This window comes from Epinephelus fuscoguttatus, linkage group LG16, assembly GCF_011397635.1.
Source record: "Epinephelus fuscoguttatus linkage group LG16, E.fuscoguttatus.final_Chr_v1".
NCBI classification, from domain to species: domain Eukaryota; kingdom Metazoa; phylum Chordata; class Actinopteri; order Perciformes; family Serranidae; genus Epinephelus; species Epinephelus fuscoguttatus.
In genome coordinates this window covers 32,042,496-32,060,047 of record NC_064767.1, presented here as the reverse complement: position 1 = coordinate 32,060,047, position 17,552 = coordinate 32,042,496, and the positions used below count along the sequence as shown (strand labels likewise).

At 41.8% G+C, this 17,552-nt stretch overlaps 1 protein-coding gene across 2 annotated transcripts in view; it reads left to right on the top strand.

The window, feature by feature from the left end:
• Nucleotides 1-17,552, top strand: part of LOC125903575 (inositol polyphosphate-5-phosphatase A) — a 165,047-nt gene that overhangs the window by 99,779 nt on the left and 47,716 nt on the right. For both annotated transcript variants that reach the window (XM_049600571.1, XM_049600572.1), the window contains exons 7-9: nt 4,020-4,072; nt 5,544-5,663; nt 16,447-16,531. In XM_049600571.1, coding sequence (XP_049456528.1) covers nt 4,020-4,072; nt 5,544-5,663; nt 16,447-16,531 — 258 coding nt within the window. The remainder of the gene's footprint in view (nt 1-4,019; nt 4,073-5,543; nt 5,664-16,446; nt 16,532-17,552) is intronic.

Sequence of the window (17,552 nt, the reverse complement as noted above, 5' to 3'; positions counted from 1 at the left end):
TGCATCTTTATCTGAACACACACACGTGCTGTCCACTCATATAAACCCTATGTGAGGCCCTCTCTTATCTGATGGCCCCCCTGGATGATGGAATAAAGATAAATGTGACTGTCTACCGGGGCTCAAATCAATCAGCGTTTGTGTGTATTACTTATTACTCACAGTGCATTTCTGTCACAGGGCTTTTGTGTAACCCCCTCCTCGCACCCCCTCCCTGCCCTGCACTCTTCTATCACCCCAACTCCAAACATCACCCCGCCATAATATTATTTATGGGGGTTGGACTTTGAGCTGAAATATAAGAAAGGTCAAAGAATCAAACGGGATGGACCAGGAAACAGTGGCGGGAGGGTGTTTTGGACTGGGAGTGTGTGTGTGTGTGTGTGCGTGTGTGTGTGTGTGTGTGTGTGTGTGTGTACTGACTGTGTCACATCTGACATTTTATGGGAGCGTTATTTTCCATTGGGGAGTTTTATGTAGTAGTTTCCAGTTTCCAGTGAATCCAGTGGTCCTACTTCCCTCCATCACCTCATCTTGTCTTTTTTCCCCTATTTCCTCTGTCTGTCTGTTTCTTTCTCATCCCTTGTGTGTGTGTGTGTGTGTGTGTGTGTGTGTGTGTGTGTGTTGCGGTCAGCCCCTGTATATGTATTGCCCGACAGCCCTGGACGTGACCCACTGTGTAGCAGCCGTTCATCACTGTCATGGGCGGAGACGCCATCGCTGACCTGTAGAAGGTCAGCCAATGTCACCCCGAGCCTTGTGACCTTTTACCGTTGCCCTTTGACCCCCAACCCCTCATCCCCTCTCACTGACTCTTTATAACCACCAAACCTGATATATGATATGATTACATATCACCTCTCTGTTTAATCCAAATATGGCTTTTATTCTAAATAAATGTGACATTGCATCGCAAAGACTATATTGGCTAAATTTACCCATTTTCAAGATATATGTGTGTATATATGTGTGTGTGTGTGTGTGTGTGTGTGTGTGTAGGGGGGAGGAAGGGGTGATGATGATGTTTCAGCAGGAGATTAAATGGGGCTGGACAGCATCTGTGTCATCGTCTCTGCTCCAGTATCAGCTGCAGCAACCAAATCATGATGTCATCATGTCAACCAATAGAGAGGGACACTTCTCTTCTTCTGCACTTTGATTGATTGCGTGAGATAATCATGTTAACTGGACTCCCGTTACAAAATAAAAGCGCTTAAATTATGTAAAATAGACAGCCAAGTGCATTTTTTCTTACCTTCTGCTATGTATATGCCCGTTCTGCCTGACCGGAACGATCGTCTGTGTGTTTACTGTGTGTGTGTGTATGTGTGTGTGTGTGTCGTGAGCGTGTTTATAAGCAAGCGATGAAGCAGGGGGTCAATCAGTCATACGTGTAGGAAATGGGGCAATCTGGGGCCAGGTGTCAAGGAAGTGATGGATTTTAATGCTGCGATTGTAGTTAATGGCTCTTTAAATTAAATCGAGATTAAACGTCTCTGGCTGCAGTCAGAGCTTGTATGGCCACTGAGCAAATCCCACCCCCCCTCCACCAACCCCTCACCCCCCAGACACTCACTTTTCATCTTATCCCTCCTCATCCTCCCCACTTTCTTTCCTTAACTTTACATCAACGAACGCATGCAGTACAGATTTTCACACAACCTGTGTAATTGAATATACGTGTACAGTTTGTGTACATAAACACATGAATCTAATTACTCAATCCTTTTATTTTTCTTACAAATATATTCTGATTTAGTTTGTTAAAACATTTTTTTTTCAAGTGTAAGGTCAATCCGTTATGCTACAGTGTGACACTCACATCTAATTCCATTTGCTCCTTTCAAAGTCACAATATCGGGACAGCGAGTTATAATTGGGCCCATACATCCTGCTGAGGCAGTATGGATTAATTCAAGTATGCTAATGTAATTCAATTTGATACAGTTAATCTTGTACTAATGCAGATTGAAGGATGTGAGGTGCAATCAAATACCTCTTAGGCTTTTAATTTGCATCTGAGGTTTTTTTTCTTTTTTTTTTTTTAAATAAAATTAGTCAATTTGTAATTATGTGACCTGGCCCATAATTAGTTTATTCATCACTGCAGTTAACTCCCCATTAGGAGTATCACAGAGAGATAGACAGGAAAAGAGAGAGGCTGAGGCAAAGAGACGTATTTATCTATTCAGAATGAGAACACTCGCAACATCAATTTGTCTCTCATTTAATAACCAGCTTCATGGTGAATCATGTGCTGTTTCAGAGAGGTCTGCGGACTTGTGATTGGATAATTAACTCGAGGCTGGTGGGATCTGATCAAACAGCTGCATACTGGATGTTTACACTGAGTTGAACACTCTATATTTTGTATAACTTTAACCTACAGACTGGATGTTGTGTGTTAAAGCCATTCATTCAACATTTATCAGACATGTAACAGAGCAACTGACTTTTAAACTAACTTTGAACTTTTGAACTAACTTTTGAAGTGTCTAAACAAAGAAATTGTGCTCTTGATTCTTTTTTATCAGCTGGATTTAAACTAATAAACAGGCTCCCTGTCTGTTTATACATAGGATTACTATTGGAAAGTAACTAAAAAAAAGCATAATAAAGTGTATTACTCAAGTACCGCACTAAAGAACAATTCTGAAATACTTTACTGGAGTACCAATATTTCTATTTTATGTTACTTTTTACTCCTACTAACTACTTTTCAGAGAGAAATACTGTAAGTTTTACTGCACTTCATTTATTCACTTGTACATTTAGATACAAGATACTTTCAGATTAATATTTTACACACAAAACAAATGACAAGCTTGTAAAAAATTGCTTACTATAACTTGCACTATTACTTTAACTGAAGTGAAGGATGTGAATACTTCTGCAACTAATGATTATTTAATTATTAAATAATGATAGTAGTGATTTATTTACTCAATCGGTTATACTTTTGGTCTATAAACTGTCTGAAAATAGTGAAAAATCCTCGTCATAAGTCTAATGATTTAATTTTATCGTATTGCCAGTTTTGTCCAACCAGCTGTCCAAAACCTCAAGATATTGAATTTACTAACACGTGAGACACAGGAAAGCTCATAAGTGAGCACCTGGAATTAGGCTTGTTTTGGCATTTGTAACTGAAAATTGACTTTAGCAATTAATCAATTATGAAACTACTTGCCAAGTAATTATGTTGTCGACTGACACAGTCTACACTACACAGTACTCAGATTCTTTACTTAGGTAAAAGTAATAAGACAACAATGTAATAGTCCTGCATTTAAAATTTCACTGAGCAAAATGTGTCAAAAGTGGAAGTACTCACTATGCAGAATGGCCCCTTTCTGAGCATTTTTATCATTGTAATAAAATATTGTCAGTTTATATGAATGTAATAACAAGTAAACAGCATTTTAATGTTTTGGCAGTGTAATTCTCAAGCTATCTGTCCTATTTTATATGCTGTAACAAGTTTAATCTACAATGACGCATTGTATTATGTGCAGAAAAAGTCTTAATGTTTCAAGTAACTTATAATTGTCTGTCAGATACAAATGTAGTGGAGTAAAGAGTGTAATAATCCCCTCTGAGGTGTAGTGAAGTAGAAGTGAAAAGCAGCATCAAGTAGACCTAACCATGTTAAGTAGAAGCTGACTCAAGTACAGTACTTGATTAAATGTTTTTTGTTACTTTTCATCACCACTAATGTATTACTTTTTAATAGATTATTAATCATTAATGTTTTTCTGCATCTATCCATGTTTCCAAAGGTTTAATTTCGTATCAACCCTTATGATTTAAAACAAAAGGATATTTGTTGATGGAAAGTCAACTTAATAGTTCCTGATAGTGTTGAAAAATGTGAAATCATGTGCCCAGATGACGGACATTGTTACATGACTGTGCAACATTTGACATTGTAGCTCTCATTTGCCTTGTGATGACTGAATTCTTCCTAATGTCCTAGATTCTACCATTGTAATGTTAAATTGAGTCTCTCTGTCCTGCAGTGCAAGTGGTCCAGAAAGGGATTCATCCGAACTCGATGGGCCCTGCCTGAATGGTGAGTCCCTCCAATGACACGCCCCACCTCATCTCTGTTCAACCCTCAATCATTACAACCGTATCGTTGTGATTAGAGATGAAGATCCAACCATGTCAGTCAGCTTTACCCACAAGCCCCAGTGGGCTGTGCAAGGTGTGGTGGTCATAGACAGGACACACAGACAGCGAGTGTGCCATGGAAGAGAGCAGGGATTTGATTAGACGTAATCGCGTTAGTCAAGCAGTTGCATATGACAGATGACAGAAAACATTATATGCAGTTGAACCACCTGTACAGCATGAATACAAACTCTGGCTTCCAGTGTGCAGAGCAGGGGTGAGGGGAGGAGGGTGGCTGTGGGGTGGGAGACGGGGATTGTAATCTAATAGAGGGATGACATGAGAACTAAAGACCTGAAACGGTAAGCATTTAATAGGGGCATGACGTTTGACAAGAGCAGCAGAGAGAGGGGCTGCTGAAGAATAGGGAGATCAGATTGTAGATGGGATAGACAGAGATAGCCCGAGCCATGCATGTATTCATTTGTTCAGGATGTCACTGCAGAATAAACCCCTTGAGATAAGACCAATTCCTCAGGGTGGCCCTGCTGAACACCAGCTAACAAAACGCCCCAGACTGATAGGATCAGCAGGGTGGTGTTCATCGCTGTACATTGAGCTATCTTGCTTTTAGCCTGACAGGACAAACTGAAAGACAGCAGATTAGTGTTTTATGTAGTGATATCTGCACTTGTGTGTAGTGTTAGAGAGGTGGGGTTAGAAAGAATTTATCCCCTTTACAAGAAGGGTGTTTTTTTTTTCACCATCAGGAACAAGATAATGTGTACTAAGTCTATAATTTTGTGTTCAAGAGTTTGACTCCAAACCCTCGTTAAAAATATGCACAGTGAGCTTTAATCAATGCTTAAAGGGGACCTATTACGTTATTCTGTATTTTCTTTCATACATATGATGTTACAATGTCAGAGGATCCCCAATTTTGATCATATTCTTGCTGGTACATGTCCAGTTGTGAAGATTTTGGATTAGAAGCAGTTGCCGCTGTACTCTGTTACAGTCATTCCGTTGCAACGAACAGTATAGCCTGGAAAAACTGACCAATCAGAGCAGGCTGGGCTTAAAGAGAGAGGTGCTAAAATGGAGCATCTCAGGCAAGGGGTGGAGACAGGTGTTCCAGCACAGACAGTATGAGGAAAATAAAGTGTTTTTGAACATAAAAATATGTAAACATGTTCTAGTAAAAAGCCAAAATACATTCATAAATCTAAAAATTAGCATGTTAGGTACCCTTTAAGTTGCCTGTGATTACTATGTTCAAAGTCTTAATGCAGTTGATGAAATAAAAAAGCAGCAATTCTCTTGTGTACTTTTTGCTTCAGTTTTCTCACTTAAAATGAAACATCACATGTTTGTGCGTGTATGATGTTGTGGTTGAAGAAGGTCACTCAGACTGTCTTCTTTCATCCCAGTGCCTTTGATCTGGTCAACATCCACCTTTTCCACGATGCTTCCAACTTGGTGGCCTGGGAGAAAAGCCCCTCTGTCTACTCTGGGACCAGGCAGAAGGCGCTGGGCTACGTTTTAGACAGGTACTGTATATGTCTTTGTTTAGCTTTTCATCCATACTGTATTGAACATAGTTTTCTTTTCACTGTGACCATAAAGAGATAAATTCAAGTCATTCCCACTGTGGAGAGACTCTGTGCCTACTGTGACTAGATCAGTTTACAGTGATGAAGTGATGATGATTGTTCACAACATATCTCAAATTAAATTAAGACTAAGGAGTTACAGGTGTGAGCACTTCTACATTACCTACATTTTTTATAGATCATTTGCATAATGCTGTTGATATTTTTTATAAAAAATAAATAAGTATAAAAAATACCATGTTTAAGAACCGGATATGTGGAAACATGTAGCACTATCCTCAGTCCCCAGTCCTGTCTGGCAAAACCTGTATTGATATTGTAATAGAGGCTTAGAGTGAGACTGAGCAGGAGAGGTACAGCAGGGAAGATTTCAGCAGGATTCAGTCCTAGACCAGTGGGATTACATCTGTCTGTAAAAGTAGGGGGTCTTACTCACTACACGGTCTGTGAACTCCCAGCTCTCTTTTATCTGTTCTTTTTCTATGCCTCTCTCTAACTCCTCCTTACTTTTCAGCATTTTCTTTTCTTTTTTTCTTTTTTTGTGGTGTAATCCTACATTTATCTTGGTTTTTGTTGCACTACCGGCAAGCAAATGGATGCAAGTATTCGTCGACTGCCCGTTTGGGACATGCGTCTGCCCAACACTTCGGTCCACTATATATAGAAATCATAATATATTAAATATCACCCAGATTGCCATGATATCCACAGGGATTATTTTTATTCAAGAAGTATCTCGAAATGGTTTTTATATCATTAAATTTATGATAGACAATATTGGTCCCTACAGGATGAGTCCTAATTTCATCACAGTAACATTTACCAAGCACATTCATGCTCCCCAGAGGAGGCACCTTTCCATGAGCTCAGCCCCCAGGTCTATTTGTAAACACTAGAAATAAAAAATGATCGCCCTTATTTCTATAAAGTCTGCTGTAGATATTCCATAGAAGATGAACCCTTAAGTTTTGATGGACTCCTGACTGCTCCTGGCCAAAATGTCCAGTTTTATATTAAGTGTATTATAATCCAACAGACAGATTGCCATGCCATTTGCACATTTGTGCTCCCACGTGGATCAGCCCTCAGAATAAATTTAGCATTTTTAATTATGCTTGTGAGGCTCTAGGAATCTTAATAGTTCTGGTAAAGATTTCTCCACTCCGCACTGAGTAAAGCCAGCCTTTATACAAACAGGCTATCCTTTCATAGGCTGCGCTAATATGATTTATGGGATATCCATTTGCATTGGAGGAGAATGAGAGAGTGTGCAGTGCAACCCTTGCTCCCTACCTGGCCGCGCGAACACAGAATAAAAGCCCCGTAGCAGCCTCGCAGCAGGTGACCTCCCATTCAAATGGCATCAGAATGCACGACAGGGCTCCACTTTGAATAACTACATGCATATATGGGTGGCATACATTATCACTAAGCTCTCTGATGTATATGAATCATGAGGTCCTTTTGAAAGTATCCTCTATGAGGTCATGTTTTACCTGTACTTCATTCTTAATTTGATGTAAGAATGTTTGCTTGTAATGGACAGGGGAGCTGGACTGTTTAGAGAAAATATGGCAGCTTTTGCTATTTTATTATGCTGTAACTTACCTGGATTTACTGGCATGATGAAGTTTCAAAAGGACCTCTGTTGTTGCTTACATTTAAGTGTTTTCATTGTATTTCCTCTGCTTTCATCATGCTTTTTCAGTGATTTATTTCCCCTTTCGTTGTAAATACACCTAAATAGCGGCGTCTCTGAGGTTTAGCTGGGTGGTGGAGGGGATTGAATAGAAATAGTGTTGGCTGAGTGGCAGTTTCCACGCTCCCTCTTTCTAAATCCCCTTGTGTTGTGAATAGTAACCTTGTTGTTACTTCTGGGCCATATCATTTAAAGGTTCTTTTTTGACAGGGGTGGGGATGAGGGGTAAGTGATGTGAGGCAAGGTGGTGGTGGGGTGGTCGTTATATGTTTTGGCTCCCCTGGTATTCCTTGCTAGGGGTGCAGGGGTGGGATAGTGGTGGCATCGCGCCTCACTCGCTCACTTTGGGGGAAACCGTCGGGCGCAGATCCGGAGCACCGGAGTGAGAAAAAGCTGGCGGTGCGGAGGGAAGGGAGGAGGAGCACAAAGGGTGCTGGGCTCTGTAAAGGGCAGTGAATAATGGGTTGGTCCTTTCACAGAGGCTGCTAACCTTTTGGCAGCCACCAGCAAACTCCATTCTCCTCTGCCGATCTGGGAGGACAATGTGCCCGGGCCGGGCTTTGAATGAAGCGCTACCACCAACAGTGTTCCCATTCAGCGGCTGGTTGGGAACCATCTTTTTGGCCATTGTCCTAACTCTGACTCCTACCCCCAGAAAGCGGAGCAGGAAAAGGGACAGGGGGAATATCTAAAGCCAAACTCCCCCTCCTTCCCTCCTCTCTCTCCTCTCTCCCTCTCTGAGCTCTAATCTCTCATCGCGGGATGGGAGAGGAGGAGGTGGGGGGGCTGCTGAACACACCACCAGCTGAGTTTGGTGAGGCAGCCGGCACAGGAGCCTGATCACACAGCAGTGCTGGGGACACAGTTCTGCTGCCGGGTATCAAAGTTGAGCCTCCACCTTATCTGAGGCCCAGGCCTAATAATGCAGCTTACGGCCCATTGAGAAGACATCTGATAAGCCTTTTCCTCTGTGGCCCTTTTAACTGCTAAATGGTGTTTATCTCCAAAGTGCTTCAAGGCCTCGGGGGAACAATGCTGAGAAGGAACAGCGTTTAGCCAGCCAGACCTCACTATTGAGTCACATCAAAAAAGCACTGCTCTGTAGCCTGTGCTGATGTGTGGGCCACTTCCATGAGAGCAAAGCAAAGCTCTGCTTGAAATGCATCCCCTGCTTGTTTTCCTGTCCTTTGAAAGTGCACATATGTGCTTAGGGCTGCATCGAGCATTATTACCCTTGTTGACTCAGCTATGCCTTGGTGTTGAGAATCATTGTTTTATAATTATGTTAAGGTTTCATAGTTTCTGTGTACACACTGTAAAAAATGTTTTTGCATTATGTTTTTAAGAATGGTTTAGTAAGGAATTTAATTAAAAGGAACCTATCATACATTTCCCTTTTTTGTCATATAATATTGCAATCTTGGATGTTCATATTAAACATGACCAAATTTCAAATAATTAGGGAAACATTTGTAACAGTAATCCCTGTGAGCAAAACCTTAAGGCTTCAGACTGTTGCCTTTTTTTTCTACTTTTAAGACAAGCTGACATTAGCTCATGACAGATTTCTTTTCATGGTCATTTGCCCCAGGCATGTTACTACAAGTTTTGACATTAAGTAGCCTACACCGCTACATGTAGCTACATGCTAAGGTGAGGGAGACATAATATGGGTTGCCTATGTTTTCTAGCTGAATTCTGACAGTCATCTACTAGCTGGAACATGTCTGTTTGTTTTTTGAAGTTTTTGTTGTTGACTTTTAACCAGAGAAAGTACTGTTATGTATAGTAGTTTCCCGGCTGCAAGCACATTGCTACATGTAGCTACATGCTAACGTCAGGGAAACATTTAATTTTGATGTTGTTAATTTTTCCCCCATTTTAGATCATATTCCTGCTGGAACATGTCCAGTTGTGGAGATTTTATATTAGAAGCATTTATTGGTGATTTTTCACAGTAGAAAGTGTTTTGAGTAGAAACCCAAAAATACAAGTATGAACATAAAAACGAGCAAAATAGGCACCCTTAAAATTTAAGAAATAATGTTTAAAGGGTTGTCAAGACCCAAGATGCCGGAAATGTGTTTGCAGTTAAAAGAAAAAACAGCTGATTTACTTATTTCTGCGTAGACAGCTGGTGTCATGAAAGTGATACTGAAACGTCTGGGATGGAAAACATGGCTGCTAAATGAGCCTGTGAAATGATAGCATGAGATAAAATCAACAGGGTTTTTATTCCTCTTCCTTAAAAAAAAAAAAAAAAAAAAATCCCTTTTGTGTATTGGAGTTTGTTTCTTTTTTCCAGCCCCCATTCAGAGTGGCTGGTCCGGTTCAGGGGAGAACAGTTTTACATTACAACTGTGAAATCCTGGCATAAAGGCGTCCTTTGTGGCGCGCCATTATTTTCACACAAATATAGTCCATTGTCACAGTGCTGAAGTTAATTTGATCAACATTGGGGACATTTAACTGTTTTGTTCACTGAAAAGACTTGTTTCATGCTCATTTTCGGGGCATTGAAAAGCAATGATTGGCAGAAAAATAATGTTGCCGTTAACAATTCAAAGCAATTAGTTTCCCATGGGGAGGCAGTGGGCCGCACTGGCCACCACACAGCGATGCTTTGTCATTTTATGGACGGTCATCAGTCAACTGTCAGAGCTTCTCAAAGAGCCCTCCAATCTAAATGTTTCCCTTTAGGCTTTTCCCAGAACAACAGGCTGAAAGAGCAGAGAAAGGCCGGCTCATTTCCAGCCAATAGACATGTTGAGCTGCAAGAGGGAGGACTGGATAATCACAGGGAGATCCTCCATAAAGCCAGAATGAATTTATTAACCAGAGCAGTTTGTGTGTGTGTCCATGCCGAATGTGTCCAGAAGCAGCAAATATTTTGTTTACTGATGCTGCAGCTATTTGTGATTTATATTGTATAACAAGGTTATGGTGTGTCTGTACATGTGGGTGTGCTTGTGGGTGTGTGTGGTGCCACTGTGTGACTCTGAGCTGCCTTCTCACCCTGGGAGGCCTGCAGGAGCAGAGGTTAATCTTCCCCAGTGTCTCTCTGCTCATAGTGGGCCTGTTTATTTCTCTCTCACACATACATGAACACACACAGACACACAGACACACACACACACACACACACACACACACACACACACACACACACACACACACACACACCTCTGTGCTCCAGCAGTCACTCTGGGAGGGTGGGGGATAGACAGTCATGAAGAAATCAGATAGACATAGGCCATTCAGAGATTTGTTGAGTTAACTTTGCCACCAGAAACCATGAAGTCCTCCTGTTAGCCAGACAAGTAAAACTACCTGATGCTCTAATATTGAGTAGACATTACATATACTGTAGATAAGAACCCTCCCAGTTAGTTTGTTTCAGTATATTTTCCTTGTTTATTGTACCCTCATGATTCTATTTATTAGTCTATTTATAGATGTCGCCACAATGCCAGAATTTCTATTTTAAAGATAATGACAAATGTACTATTGACAGTATATCTACAGTAAAACCAAACTGAGTAATACAGTACCATGGTACACAACTAAAGCAGTCAAGCAGAGGGTTTCCCAAGAGCATGCAGACAGATTTTCATATTTCTTGACTTTGTCTTTACATATAGCCCTAATTGCCTCGTGTATGTTATCAGCTAATGCAAGCATGGCCAAATGTAACTTGTTCGGCCCAAGGTAAAACATCCTACCAGGCGCTATTGCTATTATTATTTATGACAGTCTTAACCAATATGCACAGAGACCCACAAACAAGACAAGTTTTTTGTGAAAAATTTCTGCTGAATAGAGCTTGAACATATCATAATGTAACTCAGTGCAGCCTTGTTAGCTGTTAGTTCTGGCCACCAGCTGCTAACAGCTAAAGCTAACTAGCTCTCCTTCTGCCGACTTCAACATGGATTTGTTGTTCACACTGTAACATTATCAGGAAAACAACAGGGTGCGTCCTCTGAGGTGTTGATAGTGAGTTTACGGCGTCCTTTTATACACAAGAGAAGACCTTTGTTTGTACCAGACATGTTTTCTGTTGTCCTTGGGATGACGGGACGACGTTGGTCTCAAGTCTTGCCTTTTATCCTGCACAAAATTGATGTGACACAGCAAAAAAACATCAGCCCCTGTCATCAGTGAATGTCATCTAATTTGCTGATTGGCTGATGGCAGTCAACAAGGTGAATATCAGCCAATACCGATGTTCGGCCGCTAAATAGGTGCATCCCTATTTTTAATATGCATTTCCCCTTTTTATGAAAAAGCAGCAGCACAATATACACTGGAATAATAAAAGTGTTACTGTACAGCTAGGTTTTGGCACAGGGTCCCTTGGAAATTTAGGGACACAAGATTATAGGACCCAGTTTATGATGTACCTTACCAAAAAACAATTGACACACAGGGAACTTTGGGCTTTTGGGGCCCCCCAGTGTCTGAGACAAATGGTCACTTGGCTCGACTGGTAATCGAGTCTTGAGGTGGTCTGGCATTCAGTTCCAGAAATTATAGACCTCCAGTCCCATTCAGAAAAGATTCCATGAAGTAGAGACTCAGCAGACACCTCCTGGTGAAAGTTCTCTTGTCTGCTCCTCACATTATATCATAATTTAGCTCCATCTTTACCCAAAGTTGTCTTCCTCATCTTGAGTTTGTGTTGACAGTGCTGTTGGCTCGAGTTGACTTATTCCTTAACCTCTGTGTGACCGCAGCAACATCCTTGCACCCCCTCAGTACCCTATCTTCCCTGCATGGTGTTCTTGGTGGGGTGGGCGTTACTGAGGAGCTAGGGTGCTAACAGGGGGACGAGGGTAAGGCTGTCCTGCAGTGTCAAAGGTCCTGTCAGGGGCCACCCCTGGCCTATTCAAAAAGACGTCACCCAGCACATTCTTCACAATGTTAACATTCTCCCAAATTCTCAACATTTACTTACAATGGATGACTGCGCTCAGCCCAGCTATTGTGTGCAAAGTCGAATCTGAACGGCCAACTTATGGTAAGTCATCTTGTCAATATAATCATGACATGGCCCCCCGTTGCACCCTCATAATCTCATATAGACTGTCTTTTATGGCTCAGTTTGGCTGTCAATCACAGTGTGTAATCTGGCGAGGAGTCAGGGAGCAATTGAGGCTGGTGTGAAGGATGAAGATTTATAAGCAAGCAGGTTTTGTATGTGTTATTTTGGTATGAGTGTCATCTGTGAGACTGAGTTGCTGTCAGTGTCTGTGGTGCATATTTAGAGTCACAGGTGGAATTTTTGGGGCATTTTGTTCACTTCTTTGACAGCATGAGTGTGTGTGTGAGAGAAAAGTCAAATCCGAAAGAGAGAATGTGCTGTGGTTGCTTTGTGCTGGTGGTTTAAGGAGCCTGGGAGCAGAGTTGGGGGCCATGTTATAAATTAGCGTCTGACCCCTGTCTTTGTGTGGCCCCTACGAAGGCCTGACGAAGGCCCCAGCCCAAACCACAGTGAGAACGGCCCTTGTGAAGAGCCTCTTTCAGGGGTGTCACTGCGCGATGAATTGGCCTAGAGAAGCATGTTTATAGACTGTGTAAAGGAGTGCGTCTTTGTGGGAGAATGTCACTGACACTGTTACAGTTTGCCTGAATGAACTGTGATGACGAGGCTAATGGGGCCCCCGCCGAGGGTGAGGGTCAGCAAGGGGGGCCCCCCAAGCTCGGGACCCCCCACCCTCAGGCCCTTTTCACGCCCAGTAGCTGTAGCTAATGTTGCAATTCTTCGTTCCCTCAACAAAGGCCAAGAAAAAAGTCAACTTTCACACCAGCGGGTCACCATGAGTGCTTTAGGAAATGATCGTGTAAACAGAGTGTTACCTTCTGACCTGTGGCTGATACCTTGGAGCAGCAGACAAAACAGCCAGGCTGCGGGTATTAGACATGGCTGTTAGCGGGATAAAGCTACAGGACACAGAGGAGGAAGACCTCTAGGCTCTGGAGAAACACACATACACTCTCTCACATCGTAGTTCCTTGCCCCACTTTTTACCCACCCTCTTCTCTTACTCTCTATTCACTTTTTAACCCATTGAGTTTGTACAGATTGCCGACTGAAACGTAGTAAAACCGAATTTGGGTTTTATTACATTTACTTTTGCTTAAATTCTTCACTCAAAGCAGCAGGTGACGTGGTAAAGTCTCTGTTAGCACAAGGACTACAGGAGTTCCCACGCCTGTAACAACTGCACTGACGCCCGTGTGCAGCCATTTTACTGCCCTCCATTCGAGCCAATGGGATAAACTGGCCACTAACCCTGTTTGAATAGAGCTGAGCCTCTTAGCACCAGGATGTAAGGTCATTAATGACATCAGTCCCAGTTTGAGTGTATAAATGAGCTACCACACACACACACACACACACACACACACACACACACACACAAACAGTACAAACAGTATTGTTTGTGTAACTGATAAAGTATTTAGCAGAATCATATCCATAGTGATATGTAGTGAGTCAGATTTTATGGGTTTATTGTTGTGCTCAGAAATCCACGTCTACTCCTAATATAGGCTAGACTCTATGTTCCTAAACCACTGATAGTTTAAGGATCCTTTTGGGATTAGTGCTGTTAATACAGCCATGTATCGGAGACAGGTTTTCCTTATTTTTAAGAAGATATTAGAGCAAGCATCTCTAGGCAAAATACTGTGATAAAGCATGACATACATTTCATGTCATCAAACTAGAGGTTGTTTAGTATTAGTACGTATTAGTATTAGTAAGTTAATAAATTGCTTAGTTGATCAGTAAAAAAGTTTTTGCAAAAAAAGTTTCACTGGCTCCAGATTCTCAGATGTGATGATTTGCTGAATCCTATGGGCTTTGGGCCATTTGTCAGACAAAAAAGTAATTTGAAAATGTCAAATTGCGCTTTGGGAAACTGCAATAGGCAATTTTTAATATTTTGTGATATGTAATAAAGCAAACCATGAATTGTTTACTTGAGAAAACAATAATTTCTTGCAACCCAAATTGCAACTACAATTAGGATCCATATTACTCAAATAATAGATACAAATGCTAGATCTCATTGTGAATCCCTTATTCAGTCCTGTATAACTGCAGGAAAGTATGAAGCAGAAGTCCATCATAGATGGAAGAGTCTCGGAAATTAATAATCACATCAATCATAACCATGAAATTTTAGTTGGCATTTTGGAGATGAAATTCTAGATGTGGTTCCCATGTTCCTCTTGACCCCTGTTGGAAATCCTATGAGATAGAAAGACTGTGTCATTCCTATTAAATATGGGATGTTTAAATGGGATGTCAAAGTTACATACTCTCTATTTAATATGATGGCTGCGTTCCTGGCCCCCTTACTCCAGTCACCTTCTCCTCCCTGCCATTCCCTCTCTCTGCCTCATAGAGGAAGAAGTGGCCATGCTTTACGACAGCCGGCCAGAGCCGAGACCCACCGCTAAGAAGAGGCTTCTTCTCTCTTTACGGCCCCATAAATATATTGTTATCTGGGCCTGGGAAGTCCACGGCGAGATTTATCCGCGTGGTTAGTGGAGATAGCGAGCCAAGCATCCTGAATCATTAATTACACAAGAGGCTGCGCTACGTTCACCTTAATTCCCTATCTCTGCTCTGTAGAAGAGCCACTTTTAAGTAGGTGATGAGGCATAGGAGTTAATTATATGTCGCTTAGGTGCATTTTTTCCTTTTTTTTAAGCAGTGGGATGCTGGCGCTGTGGCGAGGTTCTGGAGATTTGGAAGTCGTCCATGAGAGAGATGATCTAAACTCTATGAATCTTCTGACACTATACTTAAAAAGGCATTGCATACAGTGCATTAAAAACATTTGCAATACAATAAATGTGCCAGATTAAAATACCCTTGGGAGGCTTCAACGCAATCAAGAGTCACGTTAGGTACACGCCAAGTGAAGCGGAGCCTGTGGCAGCATGAGTGGATGGGGTCCTTCTGACTCTCAGTCTAAACCCATAAGCCCACCAACAAATCTACAGAATCAGTTGATCTGATCTCTGAGGCAGCTGCCATCAGTGTCACTGCTGGGTACATGACCAACATAGAGAATATCTTCAGGATTCATGTCCTCAGTGTTGGGGCTGGTTAAGTCTAACTTTGATCAGTTAAGAAAAGTGAATTTTCTTGGACATCAAAGCAGATTATCAAAGGAAATTATCGGGCTTTATTGATTTAATTGTGGTGTCAGCTGAGAAATTATCATTTGAACTGAAAGCATGTTTACTTGAACCCCTGCAAAAGATCTGAGCTCTTTCTCTCATTTATCAGTTTTCACATAAATAGCCCCACGTAGGAAATAGCAAACATGTTAAGCTTACCTTGTAGAGCGAGCACCTGATATAGGCTGAGTCCTTCTCTGCACTATCAAAAAAAGGGGGAAAATGCCTTAAAAAACTCAAATATATCACTAAATTTGCACAATATGTGGTTTTCTTGAGGGCAAATACAGTAACATTGGGATAACATAAATGAGACATCAATTTTCCAGGTTTTAATCTCAATCACAACCATTTTTTCCCAGGCTTCTAAGGTTACAAGCAGTTTAGACAGCTGTGTCTCCTCATCATAGGCCTCCTGTTGTTCCTGCAAATTTACATTTGAGATCGCATGTTTCTATTATTTTCTTCATCTCTCCACCCTGTGTGCTCTGTGGTAAATCATGAATGCCGTAAGATTCATACACCAGACCGTTGTGTCAGACCACAAAGGTGAATATAGTGTAATCAAAGTGTTAAAACCACCAGGTGGTGCTATGGCCTTCATGAACTAAATACCCTGAGGTCAGGGGAATCATGACACACTTTGACCACTACTGGTTATGTTCATCAACATTCAGGATCTTTATTGTTCATTAGAATGTGCTTTTAGAATTTAGGATGTTTTGGAAAAATGATTTTAAGATGCCCTGCCAGCAGCCATCAAAGAGGTTATGATGGCACTTTAAAACACTGTCACTGACAAATGGTTGTAATGTTTTTCAGGATCACGGACCAGCGGCATGAGAGGTTGCCATATTTTGTCTTTGGGGACTTTAACTTCAGGTTGGACTCGAAGCAGGTTATTGAGGTGAGTGTTATGGAAGGCTAATTGTGAAGATGATGTGTGCCATATGGGGACATTTGTGCACAACTGTGTGGCAATATACTGTATGTGGTCAAGCGCTATCAAACTCGGTGATATAAAGTGAATGTGTGTGCTTGTGTTTGTGTGTATTAGAGGGGGACTGCAATATAGTAAAAGTGGTTTTAGTAGCCCACTGTCTCTTTAGAGTTATGACTCATTAAACGCTTCACTGTTGCTGGCCCAGCTGTGTTTGCCAACTGAGCCTCCAAGTGCATTGTTATGTTATGGTGCCATTCACTGCTCTTTCTCTCTCCCTTCCTCTCCTGCTCCCCCCTCCCCTCTTTCTTCCTCCTTCTCCTCCTCCTCCCCTCCTTTTCTTGGTGCAAATGAGGCCAGTGAGAGCCAAGCATTCTCCATGAGATGGGGGGGTTAGTGGCATAACAAGTCATAAAGGCCCACCGCAGACAGTGGTGTCCTATGATAACAGAGTGGGAGAGCCACTTGTTGGCCGATCCTCTCCCTCCTCACCAGCACAATGGCCCTCGAATCAGTGGGCCTGTTCAAGGTGTGGGCATTGTTCATTTCCACCAGAGTCCCATTGAGGAGAGAAGGGAAAAGGAGGGAAGGCTTTCTGAATGGAGGGGTTTTGCTCAAATGACTTAGGAAGGACTTCACTCTGTGTGGCACAGAAGCAGAAACCTTTAATAGTTCAGTCATCCGACCACTAGGGGGGCAGTAAATCACCATCAGCTAAGCGGGATCAGCAATCTATCAGGGGCATTGATTGATTAGCCTCACAGTTTGTGCAGTAGATTTGATTGTGGATCAGTAATTGGGTCACATTAACGGACTGATCATGTGAACATGCATTGCTTTGGGACTAATACATCTCAGTACAGGATCCACAACAGCAGATGTGCAAACACTGAGGCTATTCAGAAACCAACTTTTGCAATTAAATGTCACCTGGCGCACATTTAGGTCGCCACGGTGATTCAAAAGCAATGATAGACTGTTTTATATC